At 38.6% G+C, this 21,246-nt stretch overlaps 1 protein-coding gene across 1 annotated transcript in view; it reads right to left on the bottom strand.

Annotated features, from left to right (window-relative positions):
* Nucleotides 1-5,246: 5,246 nt before the first annotated feature.
* TMEM30A (transmembrane protein 30A) overlaps nt 5,247-21,246 on the bottom strand; it is a 39,827-nt gene continuing 23,827 nt past the window's right edge. Inside the window, exons 3-7 of the mRNA XM_079780851.1 lie at nt 17,345-17,452; nt 14,255-14,342; nt 10,394-10,537; nt 9,539-9,745; nt 5,247-6,825 (exon numbers count right to left, since the gene is read on the bottom strand). Of these exons, the coding sequence (XP_079636977.1) occupies nt 6,632-6,825; nt 9,539-9,745; nt 10,394-10,537; nt 14,255-14,342; nt 17,345-17,452 (741 nt within the window). The 3' untranslated portion in view covers nt 5,247-6,631. The remainder of the gene's footprint in view (nt 6,826-9,538; nt 9,746-10,393; nt 10,538-14,254; nt 14,343-17,344; nt 17,453-21,246) is intronic.

The raw sequence follows: 21,246 nt of genomic DNA, 5'->3' as shown, positions 1-21,246 counted from the left end.
AGTGACCAGAGCAGAATACAATCATGGGATTAAAGCCTGGCTGAATTTGACAATGACAACAAAATATAAACCACTCTCGCTGTGTAAAGAAAAGACAACACACTCCGGAGATTATTTTAGACCACTGATTCAATTGCAATTTGCATGTATTTGTTAAGCTATTTTTTCTGCATTTCTGGTCCTTGAAACAAAGTGGCATACCGGTCTTGACATTTTAAAGTGATGTATGATGAGTTCAATCTTCTTCCACATTACCCTGGATAGAAAAGCTTGTGACACACAAACAGACAAGCTCCCATTAATGTCACTTAAAATGCATAAAAACCTTATTAAGTTTTTAAAAATATTATAAAACATATATTTGAAACCAATGTAATTTTATTAATCAATATCATCCCAATTAATAAAAATTTTTAAATAAGTATGAGAAAAAAGATTATAAAATGTTATGAAATCACAAGGTGCTTCAAGATGTTTCTGGTTTGATAGTGAATTGGCCCTAAGAGTCTTTTCTTCCTTTCACTCTAGCAAAATGAAAGAAAATTGAAAGGTTCTGAGGTATTGATAGATCTTTGGATGAATCTCAAAGGCATTATGCTGAGTGAAAGAAGCCAGTTTCAAAGGTTACATATGGTATGATTCCATTTGTAGCATTCTAGAAGACAAAACTGTGGGGATGGAAAAGAGATCAGTTGCCTGGGGTTATCAGCGAGGTTAAGTGTGACAAAAAGGAACAGTATAAGGGAGTTTGGCAGGGGAGGGGGGCAGTGTTGATGGTACTGCTCGGTATGCTATGAAGGTAACAAAAATTTAGACATGAGTTAGAACTCACAGAACTGTATACTACAAGAAAAAAAGTTGACTGTATGATAATCTAAAACCCATCCTTTAAAAAAGATATGAGCCCAAAAGGAATAAAAGTAGAGAGGAGACAGAAACAGAGAAGGGATTTCAACAGATTTCTGGAAAACAGAAAGCTGTTGCGATATGACTGAGGAGGACAGAGGAAGCTGCAATGATCTGAAGGGACTGCAAGTGGGTATCGGTGAGAAGCATGCTGATTGGTCCCATGATCCCTGAGAAGCTGACTTGGAGGTAAAAGTTATGGCAAAGAGTAGAGCCAAGGGACAGGCCTAAAAATGGCTACTTGAAAATTATACAGCCTCTGCCCTACCTCTCTCAGCCAAATACAATCTCTCGCCTCCATCACTGTTCCCACAGGTTGAAGACAAGAGAACTTCTCTTTACCTTTTTTATTTTATTTTATTGATTTCAGAGAGAGGAAAGGCTAGGGAGAGATAGATCAATGATGAGAGAATTATCTACCTGCTGCCTCCCTCACACCCCCTAATGGGGATCGAGCCCGCAACCTGGGTGTGTAGCCTGACCCAGAATCAAACCTTGACCTTTCATGGTTTGATGCTCAACCAATGAGAAACACCGGCTGGGCGAGACAAGAGAACTTTTATCAGGAGAAAGTAATGGGAGACTACTAGATGAAAGGAATATGCTGAGGGACAGATATAAAGAAACATGTATTAAGTGGAAAACAGAAAGTGAGGTGGAGGACAAGGCAGAGGCAGAGTTAAGGCAGGAATAAACAGACCCTCCGAGGTTCAACCACTTCTTTGTGCCGATCAGAGAATTCTTCCCTAGAGGAACTGAACAGTCCCTGACAACTATTTCCTAATGCAGTCTTTCTCAAAATTCATTCCACCTACAACTGTTGACCTGCCAGCTATTTACTACTTGTCTAAGCTTTTTATCATGAAGAGAACAAATAATTCACCGAGAGGCATTTTTGAGTTGCACTGTGCAAGTGAAGCCTCTCACTAGTCAAGCACTGCCCACAAAGAGCTTTCAATTATTTACATGACAGATTGTTGAGGCTAGCCATGTATACAAGGACAAGGGAGTCACCTATGTGAAAAGAAAACTAAAATTAAAAATAGCAACAAGAAAAAAAATCAGTGTAAACAGTATGAAAAGCAAAATTACAGGGGTGGGCAAAGTAGGTTTATAGTTGTAATATAAATAATATGATAATAATAATTCAAGAATAAACTATTTTGTGTACTCACAACTATAAACCTACTTTTGTCCACTGCTATATATATGCTTCCATACACGTCCTCAAAAAAAAAAATTAGTATAACTTAAAATTGTATATGTAATCAAACTACCAATGAAATGTGAGCGTGGAATAAGAACATTTTAGACAGGTAAGGACTCAGGAAATTTGCCTCTCATATACCACTTCTTAGGAAGATTTAAATGTGGTAGCAAGTGCTCCAGTAAACTAGGAAATAGCACATCCAACAAGGAGGGTGACCAAAGGAGGTCATGGGATAATGTCTCTGAGGCTAGACAAGGAAACAACCAGTATAGCCCTAGCCAGCATGGCTCAATGAATAGAGTGTTGCCCCATGGACTGAAGGGTCATGGGTTCGATTCCGGTCAAGGGCACATATCTCAGTTGCAGGCTTGATCCCCAGCTGGGACACATGCAGGAGGCAACAAATCGATGTGTCTCTCTCACATTGATGTTTTTCTCTCTCTGTCTTCTCCCCCTCCCTTCCATTCTCCCTAACAATCAACAGAAAAATACCCTCGGGTGAGGATGGACGGAATAAAAGGAAGAAAAGGGAAGGGGGGGTGAAAGGGGGGGTGAAAGGAAGGAAAGGAAGGAAAGAAAGGACTGGAGAGAGGGAGGGAGGATGGGAGGGAGGCACAGTACAGATTGGCACGGATGACAAATGCAGAACAGATCTCTCCAGTGATGAGAACCTAGTAAAACTGACTGAGAAGTTGGGGGAAAAAAATTAAGACATTTCCAGAAACTTGTGTGAAAAACGAGAGGATTATTAAGTCCAGAAGAAATAAAATTATACAAAATGTAATCATGGTGCACTGTTTTGCACTACAGTATAATTAAATAGTAGCAAATGCATTAAGTAAATATTATGGCATAACTTTATAATGGGAGAAGGGGAGATAAGTGTGTTAGAGAGCTTAATTATCTGGTAACATCAAGGTAATGTCTAAAAGTGTTAAATCAAGCAACAGTAGAATAGGCATATTATTTAGATACACTAAGATAAATACCAAAATAAACTTTTGGAGTCAAAATAATTGTCTCTGGAAGGTAAAGTAAATTGGGACTACTGCTTTTCATCATAAGACCTTTAGATTTTTTAAATTGTGTATGTTACTTTGATAAATTTTACAGATATATAAAAGCAAATATAGTTACCATGGTATGATTTATTTAGAAATTTCAAATGACATCAGGGGAAATGTGATTTTTATATTTATTGAATCGGGCATGGGCTAAAAAAGAGGCTCTAAAACACTTTACTAGATCATCCAAACTCTTTATTTATGCATCAAAATTCTTCTTGAGAAAGCACTTCCTCACCCTGTCCTCCTCAAAGTAACCATGTTCACAAAGAACAAAACTTTGCGACTTAACCAACAAACGACCATACTGTAATTCTAAGGCAGTGTTTCCATAAAGATAGGAGGTGAACAGACTGGACAACATTCATTAACCCTACCTCTCAGCTGTTCCTCTTTCCTAGTCTGGCTTTTCATTTCCTGAATGCCCCACTCACTTCATTATTTTCATCATCCTTGCCTCTACCCCACTTTTTCATTTTCTTTACTAGACATTTCCTGTGAACTAATATAATATGAAGTTTAGCCTGTCTGCCTATAACTCAGGTGACAATTTGACCACTTCCTGGTAAGAACACATGTTATTCAATAATACGTATAATATTGAGTTGATGCTGTCAGAGTGATTAATATATTATACTAGAGGCCAGATGCACAAAATTCGTGCAAGAGTAGGCCTTCCTTCCCTCGGCTGCCGGTACTGGCTTCCCTCTGGCACCCAGGACCCAGGCTTCCCTCACAGCCCCAGCTTTGTCTGGAAGGACGTCTGGTCTAATTAGCATATCATGCTTTTATTATTATAGATATCCATACGGCAATCAAATCTAGGCATAGAAATGCTAAAACTTGAGCTCACTGACCCTGAGCTAAAATTTAGTGCTAAACATTAGCAACAACACCAGGGCATTGTTATTTTAGGAAGACACTTGGACATAGCAAAATTAATTTCGTTCATTTTTATTAATACAGAACATACTAACAGAAAGTTATCTTTTAACATAACCAAGGTTACAAATAAACTTACTAGTCAATAAATAATATTCATTTGACTCTCCTCTTGGTTGAATAATTCTCTACTTGATAACAGTTATTATTATCAATTTATTTTTAAACTGCCTTATTATTTCAATGACATTTCTTAGTTTTTACTAATAATTCCTTCAATTGAGAAACTTCACATATCAAAATATTTCCTGCAAGTTAATGCATTCTTCAATGTCTTCTATTTAACCCAGTTGTCTTAAAATGAAACATAATTCTTGGAAAGTTGAATATTACATTAATGTTTCCAAAAAATGAGCATAAAGCCCACAAGAAAGAGGCCATATAAATGTTCCACATTCTTCATATTTACCAAAAGGAATCCCTTAGAGCTCAAATGGGAGGAGACAGGAGAAACTGAAGCCATCAATGTAGTTATAAAATAGATAAAACTCCAAATATATTTTAAGATTTCATCTTCACCACAGACGAGATAATGTTGGAAGGCTCTTCAACATTTCTTTAGCAGCACCTTTGGTCCCCCAATTAGAAAAAGGGATGCGGGATGGAAGTCCTCCTTTAAACAGAACAAACTCAGTCTGGACAACTAGCAGGAACCCCTCTCCCCCAATAATGTATCCCAGAAGATCAACTGCCATGGGTAAGAGGGTCAATTATCAGAATAATAATATTCTGAAAGACTGACAAAACCAAGACTATTTTTAGACAAAGAATACCCTTTGCAGTCAGAAATTTCAGGATAATCATATATTAAGTTCCTCATGCAAGTAATATTCTACAAATTAAAAGTCACGCTGTACAAACAAGTGTGGCACGTTTTTACTATTATGCTATTTTTTGGTTTTGGTTTTGGTTTTTAAAAAAACATATTAATCAAAATTGATATATTTCCCAGACCTTCTGATTTAAAATATAACTGAAGGAAACCATTACAAATTCTAAATAAGCAGGCAATCTTCTATACAAACATATGAGGAAAAAAAAAGCAATTTCAATGAGATTAAGCCCTCTAATTAAGACATACATTTTCATGAATGTGAAAAAATAAGTTTGCATCCAAGAGTAAGTTCTATAGCAAACAAATTACAACATTTATTCAATTAGGAATATTAAAATAATTCGTGATAGAACATACAATAGCTTCAACCATATATATTATAATTTATCATGTACATACTCAAAAATCTCCAGAATTTAATAAGGAAATTTAAAGAACCACTTTTTTAAATATTTCTTAGGCCTGGCCAGGTGACCCATTTGGTTGGAGCATCATGCTATACACTAAAAAGTTGTAGGTTCAATTCCCGGTCAGAACACATACCTAGGTTGTAGATTGGATTCCCAGTCTGGATGTATGTGGGAGACAACCAAGCAATGTTTTTCTCTCACATGGATGTTTCTCTCTCTCTCTCTCTCTCTCTCTCTCTCTCTCTCTCTCTCAAATCAATTAAAAAAACAACACATAACCTTATCCTCAGGTGAGGATTAAAAAAAATATATATATATATATATATATATATATAAAATATGTATTAGGAAAACCAACCAAAACAATTGGTGCATTAATTAAAGAGTGTGCATACACATCCATATTTGACCTATATGCAAAAATTGAATGAAATATAGAGGAAATAAAGGTTACTATTTTCCAAAATTTCTGCAATGTAATATTAGTACTTAAGTCAAAACACTTACCTGCAAAGTAAAAACAGCTTGAGGTATTTTCATGATCACATGTAAAAACATATCAAGTGAATTGGGGTTCCTGACTGCAACATGTTAACCAAATGGAAAGAGGAATTTTAAATTCTCCTACCTGACCGCTTCAGACATGAGCATAAGTAAGACTTCAAAGGTGAAATCAAAACTAAGCTTGACAAAGAACTGTACTGGATAAATTAAATACATGAACCACCTCACCAAAGATGATACTTTAAGCCTTTACACATGACACATGACAATGATGAAGTGTTTTATTTAGATTTGGTCTTTCTTCATTTCTTCAATAACTTTGAATCCCGAAGGTTAGCAAATCATTATACTCATACATCTTGCAATTCCTCTCTTTACACAATAGGCACACATATACAGCACATATGTCAATATAATATTTATCAACACAGCATAAACATTTAAGCAGCAGACACATTTCACATGATAGAGGCTCTATGCATCATATGGGCTGTCCCATCAAAAAAGCAAACATTAGAATGCCATTTCAGTAGTTACAGTGCTGACATGATCAATAAAGTTAATTTGTTTTATACCCATCATATATTTTCATAAGTCATCCATAGGAAATAAGTAAAGGACAAAGACTGTTTTTTTTTAAATAAAAAGTTATATGCCAACTTAAAAAATGACATACTAACCAGACATCGGCATTCAAAAGCTAGGCTGAATAGAACTGGCCTTGATGTACATGCGGTAAATTTGTTTTCAGAATATAAAATTAAATGGTAATGTCAGCAGTATTACTACTGTTTCTATATTTATGATTAATTACTAGCAATACAACTCCCAGAAGGAAGGAGATGGATCCAGTGGTGATATAAGCAATCCCCAAAAATGGATTTTTTCCTCCCATCCATGAAATAGTGCTTAAGATCATCCGTTTTCGTCCATCAAAAGAATGTACAGGGTAATCTGAAGAGTGAATAGGAAAACTTTTCCATGTTCAGTGACTTTATTTTTAAAATATACCTTAAAAAGTTAGCATTTAATTGCTTGTAATTCATTGGCATAATTCTATGATACACAGGCACCTTACTCCTATGTTCTGAATCATAAAATAATTGTGTAATATTTATCTTGAAAAACTGGTTTAGCAGATTAAATGTTAGTAGTATAAGCCAATATAGTTTTCAAGAAAAAACACCCAAATTTAACAGTTATATCGTTTCTCAGATACTTGTGCCCTCATTACATAGGAGGGGCAAAATGCCACAAATAAATGACTAGAAGGGTTAATGAAACAGAAGGGGTCTATGTAATACTTTCAACAATAAATATTTAAAATTTAAAAAGGAAATATAATGTAAAAAAATATTTCAAATGAATACTAGTAGTAGTTAAACCCTCAAAGAGGAGGTTGACAGACCAAGAGACAAGGAAAAAAATGAAGGGATCAGAAGTCTCTGTGAGCTCAAAGAGCATGTGTAGCAAGAGAGTAGTTATGAGAATATGAGAGGACTCTAAGCACAGGGTAAAAAAACATTATACTAAAGTCTTAACTTGCTGATTTGGAGTAATGATAAAACTCATGGTATGACACAGAGAGGTGATGGCTAAAACAGAGTGGAAGTGAAAGGTGGATTGTTAAAGAGATTTAAGAAATGAGACACCAGTTTATTGGATGAACATGGACCAGTTCTAGGATATTAGTGACAGGTCAGAAAAGGAGACAACTAAGACCTTATGTAAAAGATTTACAACATTTTCATAAGCATCTTTTGAATCAAGTATTGGGCCCCATCTGTTTCTCTGGGCTTCTGCAACTCTCCAAATGACTCCAAATGGCAGGCTTAGCTCTACTAGTTTCTTAAATCAGTTCACACTGATTGAGGTAGGACTGATTATGAGAGCTCTAACTAACCCAGAGCTCAGAGGAGTATGGTCTTAAATCACCCATGCTAGTATTTCCCAGTATCACAAACCTAAAAAAAATGGGCTTCTGCCTTAATTCTAATATCTAGTTCCTACCTTATACCTAGTTTTGATAATTAACCCTTGATATTTTGCAGGCCCATCTTGTCGATCTTTAATATATCCTGCATTCTCCTGACAGTTCTCCTCTCCATTCCTGGGATGCAAATTCTCAGCTGAGAATTCCTGAGTGCTCGTTCCAAAGACTTTCCTTTATTGTAGTCTGGAGGTTCAGGTTTGGATGCTGTGACCAAGTTTTTGAAACTCGGTCCACGTGGAGCAATTCTGGGCAGACAGAGCCAGCTCAGGTGCTAGCAGAAAGAGCATTATCTTGCTATTGAGCGCTGCCCTGTACTTTGGCTACACTGGCCTTCCCATGTAACTCGATTACAGTCACCCATGTAAAAATGTCTAGCTTACAAATAAATCCAGAACCTACATTTTAAGTAATTTTAAAGCATTATCTTGAGATTGTAGCCAGAGGGCAGCTATTCAGTATCAAGATAATGCTCATTCTACTAGCACCTGAACTGGGTCTGTCTGCCCAAAATTGCTCCTAGGTGGACCTAGTTTAAAAAACTTGGTAACTTTTAATCTGTCATTAGCAAACATCTAAATGCTAATATTTAAGAAACTTTTCATTCATAAGATACACAATGAACTAGAGATTTAAAAATATAAGGACTTTGTTTTGAATAAATGGTAATGCTCAACATTTCCGTCTTAGGAAAGACTGCATCTAGGCTGGTATGGACTGGTCTAAACTAGCTAGGGAGGTGATGAATGGAAAAGTCATGGCCTTTGGGGTCAACAGCTTGACCATGAGCCCCAATTCTTCTACTTATTTCCTGTGTAATCTCAGGCAAGTCACTTAAATGCTCTATGTTCTTGTATTCTTGTCTATAACATGGAGATGACAATTCATAAAGCTTGAATTTAAGTAAAATAAGGCATGAAAAATACTTAGTACAATGCTGACACAGTCAGAATGAAATAAATGATATTTATCAACACTGAAAATTACATCTCAATTATTAATGTGGCAAACTACAGCTAATAATAAAAATGTTTTGTACTATGAACAGAGCAATAGTTAGAAACAATTATGTATTAGTTAACATATCTGATTTTTAATATGTAAAAATATATATTGAAACAGCTTGTAGCCCAACCGCCATGGCTCAGTGGTTGAGCGTTGACCTATGAACCAGGAGGTCACAGTTAGATTCCCAGTTAGGGCATATGTCCAGGTTGTGGGCTTGATCCCCAGTAGGGGGCGTGCAGGAGGCAACAGATCGGTGATTCTCTCTCATCATTGATGTTCCCCTCTCTCTCCCTCTCCCTTCCTCTCTCTGAAATAAAAATATATTTTAAAAAATCAGCCTGTGCCACCAACACTTATTAGGTACATTCACTGGCCTTCCCATTAAGCTCAATTACAATCACCCATGTAAAAATAATTAGCTTTCAAGTAAATCCAGAACCTACATTTTAAATAATTTTACCAAATAATATGCTTAAACCCTAGTACAAGGTATATAAAAATTTAAGATATTTCTGGAAGGTATAAAAGATACTTCCTCATACATATACTCATATAAAAATGCAGAGATCAAAACTCAACACAAAGTAGCATACCACATAACTAAAATACGGCTGGATTACACTCCTTTCCAATTCTATGAATCTGTGCCCATGGCCAAAAAAAGGATACTGTATGTGATATTCAAAAAGTAGTCTCCAGCTGGCAACGTTGGATGTAAATTACTTTTCCTCTCTATAAGACGATATAACTTACGAAAAGTAGGCAATGCTGCAGTACGCATCCAAACAATAAAATCTTCATTTATGAACCCATTATTATCTTGGTCAGAATCCAGCAAGTATACTGGTTTAACCCAGTTTACTGGCTTTGTTGTATCTTAAAAAGGAGGGGTGGGAGTGGGAGAGACAAAATATTCTATTCTTATTAAGAGTTTCACTGAAAATTCACACTCTAATAAAACAAAGATATACATTACACAACCAGAATATCTTTCTCATTTTTTAATACATTCATATTCTAAGGAAGTCTTACATCAAGAGAGAAACCAATTCATCATGTAACAACATAATTACAAAGATTTAATATCTCAATTAAGAGAATACTAAAAGTAAGCTGTTGAGTATAAACCAAAAGGCAGATAATTTAATGCAAAGATATAATGGTATGAAACATTACACTGTGAAATTGAGATATAGAAACAAAAGTAAATTTGGATCTATAGTTATAATAAATAACAGGTGTTTGTTAAAAAGAAACTTTGTTGCAGTTTTCAAAGATTATGGATAAAATGCTTATAAGAAAATACCAGAGAAGTTTAAGCTTAAAATTTTACATTTCCTTTAGGATTTCAGTACATTAGAACAGACTACATACTTTTACCTTACTATGTATGAAGTTAAGAAAAGTAGCTGTTTTTCAAAAAGCATAAACATCTTCTAAGACTAGAAAGATAGAAAATTTTAGGTACTTTATTAAAATTTCTAGCTTATATCATGTTTTAAAAGGATATTAGTAATATTTTACCTTTGAATCGTTCTTCTAGGGAGCCTTCTCCAGGGGGATTTCTAAATTTCACATTTTTATCTGTCCACCAAGCAATACCTTTCTTTTTCAAAGGAATTGCCGTTGAATAAGATCCATTGACAACCAGAAACAATTCTAATGTATCTAAACATAAGAAAAGGAAGATATTGCTAAATATTGAAAATCCATAATACCCGCTTTACTCTATGAGAAATGAAGATCTGGTATTTGCTCCCAAAAGTGGTGGTAACAGAGTAGGCATATGATGTATATTTGCTCTTGATTATTTATAAGTGAATTAACAATTAAAAATTTATAATCCCAGATGGACTTTTCTTTCCTCACTCAATACAGTTCTAGGTTACTTTCCTATCTGGCTAGCTGATAGTGATAAGGTCAAATGTTTTAATATTAAACCAAATAAAACTATTTGCAAGGTAAATCTGCCTCTTCTTTCTTTTAAAAAATGCGTTCATAAATAGCTAATGGTTTATGCATTTCTCCATCTGCACTGTCCAATATAGTAGCCAGTGGTTACATGGCTACAGAGCTTTTGAAGTTACAGCTGGTCTAAATGAATGTTTTGTAAATGTATAATATACATCAGATATCAAAGACTTAGTATAAAAAATAGAATATAAAATATCTCATCAACAACTTTTATATAATACATATGCATTTATATGCTGAAATGATGTTTTGGACCTATTGGGTTCAATAAAATATATTATTAAAATTAATTTCACAACCTCTCCAACACTTGTTATTATTTGTCTTATTGATAATAGCCATTCTAACAGATGTGAGTTGGTATCTCATTATAGTTTCAATTTGCATTTCCCCGCTAGTACAGTTGAGCATCTTTTCATATATCTGTTGGTCATTTGTGTATTTTCTTGGAAGAAGTGTCTGTTCAGGTCCTCTGCCCATTGTTTGAGTAGGTTATTTTGTTGTTGTTGAGTTGTATGAGTTTTTTATTTATTTTGGATATTAACCCCTCGTCAGAGCAAATATCTCCCATTGTTTGCAAATACCTTCTCCCATTCAGTTGGCTGCCTTTTTGTTTTGCTGATGGTTTCTTTTGCTGTGCAGAAGCTTTCTAGTTTGATAAAACACAACCCACCATCACTGATGATGGGAATATAAACTGGCATAGCTACTAAGGAAAACAGTATATATGGTGATAGAAGGAGATTTGACTTTGGGTGGTAAATGCAATATAAAGATGATATATCACAGAACTGTATACTTGAAACCTATATAATTTTATTAACCAATATTACCTCAATAAAATTAATTAAAAATTAATTTCACTTGTTTCTTTTTATTATTTAATGTGACTACTAGAAAAATAAAAATTATATGCAAGTCTCACATTTATGGCTCACATTATATTTATAACTAGAGGTCTAGTGCACAAAATTTGTGCACTGGGGTGGGGGGGCGTCCCTCAGCCCAGCCTGCACCTCTCCAATCTGGGACATCCCTCTCACAATCCGGGACTGCTGGCTCCCAACCGCTCGCCTGCCTGCCTGCCTGATTGCCCCCACTGCCCTCCCTACCGGCCCAGTCGCCCCTAACTGCCCTCCCCTGCCGCCCTGATTGTCCCTAACTGCCCTCCCCTGCTGGCCTGGTCCCCCCCAACTGCCCTCCCTGAAGGCCTGGTAGCCCCCAACTGCCCTCCTCCCCTGAAGGCCTGGTCCCCCCCAACTGCCCTCCCCTGCTGGCCTGGTTACCCCTAACTGTCCTCCCCTGCAGGCCTGGTTGCCCCAACTGCCCTCCCCTGCCAGCCTGGTCGTCCCTAACTGCCCTCCCTCCCCTGCAGGCCTGGTCACCCCTAAATGCCCTCCCCTGCCTACCTGGTCGCCCCTAACTGCCCTCCTCTGCAGGCCTGGTGTCCCCCCCAACGGCCCTCCCTCCACTGTAGGCCGGGTCACACCCAACTGCCCGCCCCTGATGCCTCATCGCCCCCAACTGCCCTCCCCCGTGGGCCTGGTCACCCCTAACTGCCCTCCCCTGCTGGCCTGATCGCCCACAACTGTCCTCCCCTGCGGCCATCTTGTGACAGCCATCTTGTGCAAGGGTGTGACAGTCAATTTGCATATTAACTCTTTATTACATAGGATTAGACAGTGCTGCTCTAAATGATCAACTGTAGCATCTTTTTTTTTTGAATTAAAAGGTCTTTATTTATTTTTTTTTTGTAGCACTTTTTATTTTTTTTATTTTTATTTTTATTTTTTTTTAAATTTCTTTATTGATTAAGGTGTCACATATTTGTCCTCATCCCCCCATTCCCATCCCACACCCCTCCCCATGGATGCCCCAACCCCCTGTTGAACTTAACCATTGGTTAGGCTCTTATGCATGCACACAAGACCTTTGGTTGATCTCTCCCTTCTCCCCCCACCCTCCCCTATCCTCCCTCTGAGGCCCGATAGTCCGATCGGTGCCTCCTTGTTTCTGGTTCTGTTCTTGTTCATCAGTCCATGTTGTTCATCATTTCCCCTAGATGAGCGAAATCATGTGTCACTAGAGATGTACTTATAAGAATTGAATGTGCGACGGGCAATAATAGTTATGCTGACAGGCAAAAAATCAGTCTGTAGTGAGTTTCTTTCTGGACCAACAGTTCTTTTGAGACCCAATATCAATGTCCACCAGTTCCTTATGAGTACATGTCGGCAGTGACCCCTCAGCTCTGGATGGTGGACAAATGGTGATAATGCAGGTCTGACTCCCTCTGGTTTGGTCTCGGCCGGACCCAGGGGGGGCACGGCCTCACCCGGACCCGGGACCCAGGCTCACCCGGATCCAGGGGCCCGCGGCCTCGCCCGGACCCGGGGCCCAGGCTCACCCGGATCCAGGGGCCCGCGGCCTCGCCCGGACCCGGGGCCCAGGCTCACCCGGATCCAGGGGCCCGCGGCCTCGCCCGGACCCGGGGCCCAGGCTCACCCGGATCCAGGGGCCCGCGGCCTCGCCCGGACCCGGGGCCCAGGCTCACCCGGATCCAGGGGCCCGCGGCCTCGCCCGGACCCGGGGCCCAGGCTCACCCGGATCCAGGGGCCCGCGGCCTCGCCCGGACCCGGGGCCCAGGCTCACCCGGATCCAGGGGCCCGCGGCCTCGCCCGGACCCGGGGCCCAGGCTCACCCGGATCCAGGGGCCCGCGGCCTCGCCCGGACCCGGGGCCCAGGCTCACCCGGATCCAGGGGCCCGCGGCCTCGCCCGGACCCGGGGCTGTAGCATCTTTTTAATGATATAAATATTAAAAGTTGGTGGGAAAGGTAACCTGGCTTTTATCATATATGAAATAGGAAAGCACAATGTCTCTGCTTATTTCTTCCCAGAAACAAAAATTCATCCTTAAAATATAAGCATTCTCAAGAGAAAGTCACAAGCGTTATAATACCCCACTGAATTACTAATTGATATATAGGGTATCCCCCAAAAATGTATGCACACACTTTGAATAATTATAAAGGCAGTGTTTATTAAAATACATTTCCTGTTCAAAACTGAGCTATCAGCTGTTAAAGTGTACATACATTGTTTTGGGACACCCTATATTTATCTTAAGGTTGTTGAATTTCTCAATTTCATTCATGTTTATTAGACTATCAAATCTGTAATCCTATATAATAAAAGCATAGTATGCAAATTGTCCCCTCGACCGAGAGTTCATCTGGGAGTTCGACCAGGGGGTGGGGCCAGCTGGGGGAAAGGAGGGAGGCCCCAGCTGGCAGCTGGCAGCCACTAGGGACCCTACCAGTGCACAAATTTCATGCACTGGGCCTCCAGTAAGATTATATAAAGTTTCCTAATTTTATGTCTATATCTATATCTTTGTATTTATATCATACCATTAAACATGCTGTTGGCAATAGCTCCACAAGGAGCAATTGGTTTGTCTTCATTTCTTCGATAAGGCTCACATTCCTTACTGGGATTCTGATATTTAGAAGGAAAAGAAAAGAGAAATTATTGCCCAGGCCTCCAAGAGAACTATGAGCTAGGCTCCTATTACTGATTAAAAATTCAATCCCTACTTGCTTCTCACTTGCAATGTATACAAAATGAGTCTGTATTGTAAGTAGACTATAAATAACGCTACATTTAAATACTAAAATACATTCCTTAACATTACTGCATTATCATTTTATTTATTTATTTTTTAAAATATATTTTATTGATTTTTTACAGAGAGGAAGAGAGAGGGATAGAGAGTTAGAAACATCGATGAGAGAGAAACATCGATCAGCTGCCTCTTGCACACCGCCTACTGGGGATGTGCCCGCAACCAAGGTACATGCCCTTGACCGGAATCGAACCTGGGACCCTTGAGTCCGCAGGCCGACTCTCTATCCACTGAGCCAAACCGGTTTCGGCACTGCATTATCATTTTAATGTAACTTTTCCTTGCATATGTTTTGTCATACAGGTATATACCAAACTGACATTTTTATTTTCATATCAACACAGAAATCATAACCACAAAAAGTTTTCTGTCCAAGTAAAATTAAGAAGCAATCTACTATCAATCTAGTTGTGACATAATTGAAGGGGTCTTAAACTGGAGGTAAAGAGACTGGAGATTCTAGTTCCAGCTGTGTACTAAGTGACTTTGGGCAAGTCCCTTGATTTACCTGTGCCTCGCTTATAAAATTAACAGGATTAATTTAAAATTTGTGATACTGGGTTAAATTCCCTGTTAAGGGAAGGAAGAAAGAAAAGAAGAAAGGGAGGGAAGGGAGGGAGTTAGCTTAATGCAGATTCCTAGAATATAACAATCTTTTCTAAACTGTGCATTCAGATACAAGGAAAATGAAAATGCTGGGTAGGCAAGAAGTATTGGTCCCTGCTGAAGATCTCAAGGAGATATGGCAGTTGCAGCGTTAAATGGAGATTCTACCAAGTAGAGATTAGGTGTATATATGAGTTGTTTTGGGACTGCAAGGCCACATTAAGTTATTTCTCAAAACAATCTCACATCGATGCTTCTCTCTTCTCTCTCTCTCAAATCAATAAAAACATATTTTTAAAAAAAGATAAAGTATAAAACAATGAGCCTAAAGTGTAGGTTGATATCATATTATGAAGTCTTACACACAATGTTAAGTAACTTGGACTTCAATCTGCCTATTTTTGAAATCTTTAAGATTTTTTAAAATCACCTCGTCTTAAATTTACAGTTTGGCCCTAGTCGGTAGAGCATCAGACCATGGACCAAAGGGTCACGGGTTCAATTCCCTGGGCAAGGGCATGTACCTCGGTTGCAAATTCCCTCCCCACACCCAGTTGGGGTATGTGCGGGAGGCAACCAGGCGGTGTGTCTCTCTAACATCGATGTTTCTTTCTTTCTGTCTCCCCTCTTCTCCCTCCCTTTCATTCTCTCTGAAGATCAATGGAAAAAATATCCTCGGGTGACGATTGGAAAAAAAAATTCACACATTTTGGTCCAGACCAGGGACCAATAAATGACAGTATGCAGGCAAAATCCAGCCTACCACCTGTTTTTGTAAATAAAGTTTATTGGAATACAGTTACACCCATTCATTTAAGTATTGTCTATAGCTGCTTCCATTCTACAATGGCAGAGGTGAGTAGCTGCTACAGAAACCATATAACCTACATAGCTGAAAGTATTTATCATCTAGCCCTTTACAATAAAACATTTCATCAATCCCTAGTCTAGACTAAAATCTCTGCTTGCAGTTTGTAAAAAAAGAATTAATCTCAGCTTCTTTCACCCTCAGTGAAGTGAGTAGGTATCTAAATAAAATAATTATAAATCGACTACCACTTTGGGTCTCTGAACACACCCAATCTATGTTCCCAATCAACAAATTGAGAGAGGCCTAGGAAGTTGGTGTGTCTCAAAGAACATCACCTTCTCTGGATTTGAGTTCTAAAAATTGGATCCCACAGAGTAAATCCATATAAATTGTAAAATATTACAGCCCTAACTAGAATCTTTAAACAGACTTGCTATTTCTTAAGAACCCAAACATCAGGAACTAGCAATAAAACCAGTAAGGATTGCCTATGGCAGCTATATGTTTACCAGAACCAATCTGATCACAATATGATCCTAAATTACATTCTAAGAGATTCACCGTTTCTAAGAGATCCTAGATTGCTCTGGGACTCTTGATGGTTTGTTGGACTGGCAGCAATAACATAAATACTTGTACACCAACCACTACTATGAAAAGCTGAACAACAGTCAGAATACTAAGATCCTCCAGTCTACCGATTCCCAAACCAGGCTGAGCATCAGAAAGGGAGCTTGTTAAAAATACACATTTTAGAGCTCCACCATTGCAGAAACTAACTTATTAGACTTAGAATTCTGGAATCTATATTTTCAAAATATTCCTCAGACAATTTTTCAGTAACCCACCCTTTGAACTTCACTACTCAGGCTTCCCACAAGTTAAAAAATTGAAGAGCATACATGTTCAATTCTAAAACACAATCTCAGAAATTTAAAAAGGTAGCTTATTTACATATTCTTAGTGTGATAATAATGAATAAACCCAAACAGAACAAATTACAAAGCCAGAATGCTAGACTCATCAAAATTCCATTACAAAGAGATTAATAAAGCAAAAATCCCAAGAATACTACTAGAAACAAACAGGTAGTAATTTGTCTTCTGGCTGTGAGAAATCATTAATCTTTGTAAATTCCAGGGGGAAATTTTTTTAACTAAAAACCCTCACTAAACAAACTATAAATGGCAAGTAAAAGTTTAATATATTCTAGCATTATTAAAATTAACATTTCTGGCTGCTCTGCCTATGGAGTAGCCTTCTCTCTCTGTTCTACTTACTTCACTAATAAACTCTTTCACTTTAAATTCTTAAAAAAATATTTTTAACATTTCTAACTAAACAATTAGCAGATTGTTTCATAGAAACCACATTTTCATATTTCATCATTTTACTTACAAGTAAAGCAGTAGGATCTCCATTTAGTTGACTATCATCTCGAGATTTCACATAACGACGGTGGTTTTGATAGAAATTAGACAGTCCATAATACATAAACACATTGCCCTAAAGAAACAGAAAGGGAAAATTTTTTTCATATAAAACTATTAATCATAAAATTGTGTCATGCATACATAAAGGCTACATAATTTTGAACTGTACTAATTTACTAGAATTTATGAAAACTTAAAAAACAGGTACTGGGGTGAACTCTACCAGTACTTGGCAATCTAAAACAACACAAATTGTAAATAAGGTTAAAGAAAGTATGTTGCAAAAATCCAAGGGTAAACTTTGAAAATATCCTTAAAGACTTCAAAGAAGTGCTATTTAGATTTAAAAGAACACACACACACACCTATACTGATCTACTTTCAACTTAAAATTTTCTCTAATTCAAACTGGTCTTTACCCAATGAGCATTTATCACCCAAGTAATTCTGAACTTGAGCTGAGTCACAATAAATTTCTTCACAGAATACTACATAATAGTAATTATTAAATTAATAATTAGTAAAGTATCTAAAATAATGTTCACTTCGTAATAATCAAGAAAAATACTTTAACCCTTTGCACTTGCTTGCTTTTTTCTCGATTCCTTTATTCTAATGCTATCATGTCGAGTCACACTCGACATCCGAGTGCAAAAGGTTAATGTATTCAATGGAGCCAACTTAGAACTTGAGTAAGAACAGTAACCTACATACACTACCATTATTCACAAGATGCCATCTTGAATGTAAGATTTTTTAGAGGTAGCAAAAACATGAAGCAATTTTCTAATTTCTGGTTGCTACCTCTATCATCTATAATCTTATCCTCAATTAAGAGAAATTAAAGAAAAGGAGGGATAAAAGTGACAGAAGAAAAACTGACTTTGGGTGGTGAACACACAATACAATATACAGATGATGTGTTATAGAATTGTACACTTGAAACCTATATAATTTTATTAACCAACTAGAAGCCTGGTGCATGAAATTCATGCACGGGCGGGGGGGGGAGGTCGGAGGAGGGGTGTGTATGTGTCCCTCAGCCCAGCCTGCACCCTCTCCAATCTGGGACCCCTTGAGGAATGTCCGACTGCCCGTTAAGGCCCAATCCAGGTAGGATCGGGCCTAAACGAGCAGTCAGACATCCCTCTCACAATCCAGGACTGCTGGCTCCCAACTACTCGCCTGCCTGCCTTCCTGATTGCCCCTAACCACTTCTGCCTGCCAGCCTGATCACCCCCTAACCACTCCCCTGACAGGCTGATTGATGCCTAACTGCTCCCCTGCAGGCTTGATCGCCCCCAACTGCCCTCCCTTGCAGGCCTGGTCCCTCCCAACTGCCTTCCCCTGCTGGCCATCTTGTGGTGGCCATCTTGTGTCCACATGGGGGCAGGATCTTTGACCACATAGGGGCAGCCATCTTGTGTGTTGGAATGATGGTCAATTTGCATAATACTCTTTTATTAGATAGGATAGAGGCCTGGTGCACAGGTGGGGAGCTGGCTGGTTTGCCTTGAAGGGTGTTCCAGATCAGGATGGGGGTTCCTTTCAGATGTGGGGTGGCCTGGGCGAGGGGCCTGTGGTGGTTTGCAGGCAGGCCACGCCCCCCCGGCGACCCAAGTGGAGGCCCTGGGATCTGGGATTTATTTATCTTCTATAATTGAAACTTTGTAGCCTTGAGCAGAGCCCAGGGCCGGCCAGAGCAGGCGGAAAGCTTGGCTTCCTTCATCGCCGGGGAAATCCAAGCCTCCTGCTCGCCCAGTGGACGGCTGCCATCTTGGTTGGGTTAATTTGCATACTCACTCCTGATTGGCTGGTGGGCGTGGCTTAAGGGTGTAGCAGAGTGATGGTTTATTTGCATGTTACTCTTTTATTAGTGTAGATGTCACCCCAATAAATTCAATAAAAATTTTAAAAATTAAAACTATTAAAAGGAATTAAAAGATGAAAGGAATCCAGGAAAAAGAGAAATTCAATAACATTTCAAATATGCTTTATTTGATTTGCTATTTTCATATACATAATCATTTATTTAGAGCTTGATTTTCAAATGCCAAATGTTTGCAAATTCTTTTATTCTATATAAAGAAAATGTTTATATGAAAACTATTTACTTACTTTATTTTTGGTTATGAAAATTATATCATAGCCCTGGCTGGTTTGGCTCAATGGTTAGAGGTTCGATTGCCAGTCTAGGGCATATAACTCAGTTGAGGGTTTGCTCCCCATCCCAGGTGGGGGTGTGTGCAGGAGACAACCAGTCGATGTGTCTCTCTCACATGTCTTTCTCTCTCTCTCTCTCTCTCTCTCTCTCTCTCTCTCTCTCTCTCTCTCTCCCCCTCCCTCCCACTCTCCCTCCCTTCTCCTGCATCTCTTTCAATCTCTCTACAAAAGAAAGAAAAAAATCAATAGAAAAAATAGTCTCCAATGAGGATTAAAAAAAAAAATTATATCACAGAAACAAAGGAAACGCTTTAAAAAAAAGTATCATCTCAATTAAGAAGTACAGTAAATTCAACTTACAAACTGAAAAAGAAATCATTTTAAATGAATACTGAGACAAAATAACTTACTTGAAGTTCTCTGAAAAGGCTTTAGTGCAATTCAAATGGTTGGCTTGCGAAAGAACACAGAGCCCACAAAAGAATAAATCTGAAGATGATCACCTTTGCAGAAGAAATGTTCTAAAATAACTGTTTCTAATGTAGATTGTAGCTTCTAAATCATTACAAGTTTCTTTCAATGCTTTAATTCTGCCTATTCTGACAAAAAGGACTTAATGCATCTTTAGAATTTGTCCATCACATTGAAAAATAACAGAATTTCTATGGTGTTTTCAATTTATTTGTTATTTCAGCTTTTGACACTGAAACAAAGTAAAATAATCTTTGACACTTAAACAAAGTAAAATAATCTGTCTTCTCCCAATTCATTTTCTTGTTTTTATAAAAAGGCAACATTATTTTCCTTTATTTTAGTGTAAGAGCATCTACAACCACTAGATGGCAATCATCTACCAGGGACTACAAAAGTCATCACTACCTTTCAGAAAACTCAAGTGTAGAAAAATCTAAAAAGTTGGCATGTATTAAAGCAGTTTTGCTCCCTACAAAATAAAAGAACCATTTTTAAGTTCAATTTTCAGGTAAAGGAGAGCACAAACTGGTCTTGCCATTTGTCCTTTATGCTCAGTTTCCCAGATTGCTAGATAAGTATGAATACAAAAGACATAGACAGACCACAGACACAGAAATGTTGTTCCAACTGCTTATCTACATTATAAAAGGTCAGGGACCATCATGACCTAAACAACCAGACGGACGAATGGTCACCAGGAAGTGCATGGAGCACCTCTCGGTCCCTCCCCCGAGGCCTACAGGCTCCTATCACAGAAAGGCTGGTGGCCGGTGGGCAAGCGGGGCGCTGGGGTGGGGGTTGGGAGGAGCAAGGCGGGCACAGCAGCTGTGGATCAGGCCCAGAGAGAGAGAGAGGCAGGGCCTGATCAGCAGCCACCGCGGCTGCTGGCAAGGCCTGATCCACAGCTGCCGTGGAGGCTGCGGATCAGGCCTGGAGATAGGCCCGGAGACACTGATTGGCATAGAAACTGACCAATCAGAACCAAATCTGGGTGAACCATGAGGAGCTGATGGCTGTTTAGGAGGCGGAGCTTTTGACACTGACTGGCATAGAAACTGACCCATCAGAACCACATCTAGGTGAACTGCGAAGGCAGAACCTAAGGTAAGGGCTGAAGAGGGGTTTTAAGGGCAACAGCTGTTTGGTGTAAGGTGTAAGAAAGCAGTTCAATTTTTTAATGACCGGTTTGGCAGTATAGTGCATATGGCTGGCTATCAGTCCAGATGTAGG

Source organism: Cnephaeus nilssonii (genome assembly GCF_951640355.1).
Source record: "Cnephaeus nilssonii genome assembly, chromosome: 9".
In the NCBI taxonomy this organism is placed as follows: Eukaryota; Metazoa; Chordata; class Mammalia; order Chiroptera; family Vespertilionidae; genus Cnephaeus; species Cnephaeus nilssonii.
This window is presented reverse-complemented; position numbering and strand designations above follow the sequence as displayed.